Consider the following 3,422-nt stretch of genomic DNA (forward strand, 5'->3'; position numbering starts at 1 on the left):
ATGAATTTTATACTTAATCTGCTGAAGTTAACAAGAGTTAAAGAATATAACTTAATTTTAATCATTATTAATTACTTTATAAAGATGACTAAATATATTTCTATTTATAAAAAGGTTAAAGCCTCTGAATTAACTGATCTGTTTTTAGATATTATTATTTATAATTATAGTACTCTGAGATTATTAATAACAGATTGAGAATTTCTCTTCATTAGTAAATACTCATCAGTCTTTTACTATTATCTTATAATAAGATGTCTTCTCAGTACTGTATTTTATTCACAGACAGATAATCAGACTGAATATCAGAATTAGATATTAAAATAACATCTTTAAATATTCTATTTATATTATTAGAATAATTAATTTAAACATCTTCTAACTACTGAATTTATGTATAATAATATAAAGAATATAATCTTAAAGATATTTTCTTTCTATACTTATTATAAATATAATTCTTCATTACTCAGTGACATTATAAATAATGTTTTAAAGAGAAGAATAGACAGTCAGAATGTTAAATAGATATAGAGAAAAGAGTATCTCTTAGTATTAGAAGTAAAAGTAAGATTGAAATTTTTAAATAAAATTTATAAAAAGACAGTGAAAAGCATTTACTATACTCAGAAGTAGTAGATAAAATACTATAATTAAAAATATCTTTTGATGAAGTTCTTAATAGAGAATTAAATACAACTTTCAGCAAAGAATATCAAGATAATAAGACTGTATAAGAAGCTTAATAAGTGATAACTAGAATCCTTTCTAATAATAAGAGTAATAAGTAAGTAGATATATAAGTTAAAGTTACTCTTAGAATTAAAATTAATTTATTCTATTTTTTACATTTTCTATTTAGAGCTCTATAAACAATGTCTCAGAGTGAAGTCACTTTAGTTAAATAATATTAAGATTAAGAGTGATACTGAATATTCTATAAAGAAAATATTAAATAAATGAATATATTATAATAAGCTTTAATATCTTATTAAATAAGAAGATTATTCATTATCAGAGAATTTATAAAAACTGTTTAAGTATTTAAAAAATACTGAGAAAGAGATTGTAAGCTATAAGACAGCTAGTAAAGACTACTCTATTACATATCAGAGATATTAAGTAAGAAATACTGTTTAAAACTTCTTATTTTTTCTTAAAAAAATTTTTTAAAGATAATCTTACAGTAATAAGCTATATCTTATATACTTTATAATACTCTTCTTCTATTTTCTCTCAAAGAATATTTAGAAGTTTAATAAGACTATATAAGTATAAAATTCCTGAAGCAGTTAATAAGAAAAGAAAGAAATAGTTAAAATTAATAAAGAGTAATATTATTAATCTACAGACTGCTACTATTCTAATAGAGCTATAGCTTACTGAAAAAGTAAAAAGAAGAATCAGAGTCTACTTATTAATAATTATATTCTCATTAAACTTATTCTTTATTATTGAAGTCTCTGATACTGATATCTTTATGTGATAAGAAGTTAGTACTGCAGCACTGCAGAAGAGTATAAGAAATATATAAAGTTATTAACTTATTAATTTATAAAGCATCTTAGTTATCTGCTTTAATTGAAGTAAGATTCTCTTTAATTAGTAATTTATCTTCATAGTGCTTTTAATAGCAGTATTAACTAATCTCTTCTTAAGATCAGCTATTCTGAGATGTTTTTTCATCTCAGAGATTTATACTTTCATCTTCTTTTATAAATGAGTAAGAGAGATCTTCTCAGTCTTGACAGAATTTATTAATACTTAAAGCTTCAAGACTCTTACTCTGTACTGCTTGAGTATCTGAGTTTCTTATCAGAACTGATACAATATCTCCTTGTAGAATAGATAATACTTACAGAGAGATAGAAGTTATTATTACAGATATAACAGAAATAACAGAAGTAAGAGAAGAGATAGATGCATAAAATCCTCTCTTTCTTCAGCTGCTTAGTGCAGTATAGATATATAATAATATCAGTCAGAGACTGCACTGAAGCCTTCTTACAGAGAGAAGATAAAGAAACTGCAGAACTCTGTGAACTCAACTCAGCAGCATTCTGAGCAGGGCTCAGATATATCATAAAAGAGAAACTATGAATTGAGCTTCTCAGAGCTGCTATTTCTGAAATCAAGCTCTCTCTGAGGTTCTCTCTGAATGATCACACAGGGTCATATGCCACTGTGTTAACTGAGAGAGGGGACAGCATCATGATGGCAGTGAGAGAAGCAGAAGAAGAATCAGATATAGATAAACTAATCAGCAGAAGAAATGACATCTCACTGCAAGATGCAGCTGCTACCACCACAGCTGCAAGAGATGTAGAAGAAGGAGGAGATATGATAATAAGAGCAGTGCTCCCGCGGCTTATTGACACTGCTGTCTTCACCTTCAACCTGGCTTTCTTGACAGCTACAGAGGCCGCAGCCGCACCATGAAGACATTTGATCACTAGAAAATGTCAGAATATGTCTCTTATTGTCTTACAAGAATGATGCTTCTATGCACTCATTATTAAAGATAAGAAAGAGGGAAAAAATTGTGTTATAAGAAGAGAGAATCTTTTCAAAAAATCCTGCTACTACTGTTAACTTTGTTCTCAAAACACATCACTTTTGCAGAGAATTTCATATATAGAATGAAATATGATAGAAGATCTTCAAGTTACTTATTAACTATGTTTTTCACATTTTAAATTGATATATAAGAAACTCACTTATCACATGTTTAATTTAAATGAAGATGAGAAAAGAAAGATCTATACAGTCAGTAGAAAAACTCATCTATTTCTTTGTATCATGTATAGTATATGTACTATCAATCAGTTGACAACTGTTATTATATAACAAAGGTAACTCTCAATCTGATAATCTTGAAAGTATTGAAACTATACTTTTAAAGAGAAGAGTATTATTATACTCTCAGTTATACTAAGACTCTGTTATAATTTCATATAACTTATTACTTTTATATAGATGATCTCATTCATTCTGTAGACTGTTTAAACTGGTTTTTAATCACTCTATAATATTATCTGAATATATTATAGAAAGATCTGCTTAATAAATATGAGAATCTCACTTCTTATATAAGATTAGCAGATTACTCTTTCTTAATAATAAGACACTGCTGAGATATTACTCTGACTATTCTTACTTATAAAATAAGAGAAGAGTATTTCCTCATTATTGATATAGAATAGCTAGATACTGACTTCTCATTAAAGAAGTCAGTAATTCATTTTTTTCTTTTACTGAAATATATACAAGAGTTACTGTGTTTCTCATACAATTTTCTTAGTATACTAAGTACTGTATCTGTAGTATTCTTATGATAACTCTGTAGTCTATAAGCTCACTGTTTAAGCAAGATAGTTAAGCTCACTTATACAGCTTCTTAAATAACTGTGATTCAAAGATTG

General features: G+C 26.7%; 1 protein-coding gene across 1 annotated transcript; it reads left to right on the forward strand.

Annotated features, from left to right (window-relative positions):
- Nucleotides 1-2,214: 2,214 nt before the first annotated feature.
- On the forward strand, nt 2,215-2,439 carry BDBG_16954 (uncharacterized protein; the record flags this gene model as incomplete). The annotated part of the gene is made up of 1 exon (XM_031724793.1): nt 2,215-2,439. The coding sequence occupies one exon, from the start codon at nt 2,215-2,217 to the stop codon at nt 2,437-2,439; it is 225 nt and encodes a 74-aa protein (XP_031578103.1).
- Nucleotides 2,440-3,422: the final 983 nt, after the last annotated feature.

Source organism: Blastomyces gilchristii (assembly GCF_000003855.2).
Source record: "Blastomyces gilchristii SLH14081 genomic scaffold supercont1.6, whole genome shotgun sequence".
Lineage (NCBI taxonomy): Eukaryota > Fungi > Ascomycota > Eurotiomycetes > Onygenales > Ajellomycetaceae > Blastomyces > Blastomyces gilchristii.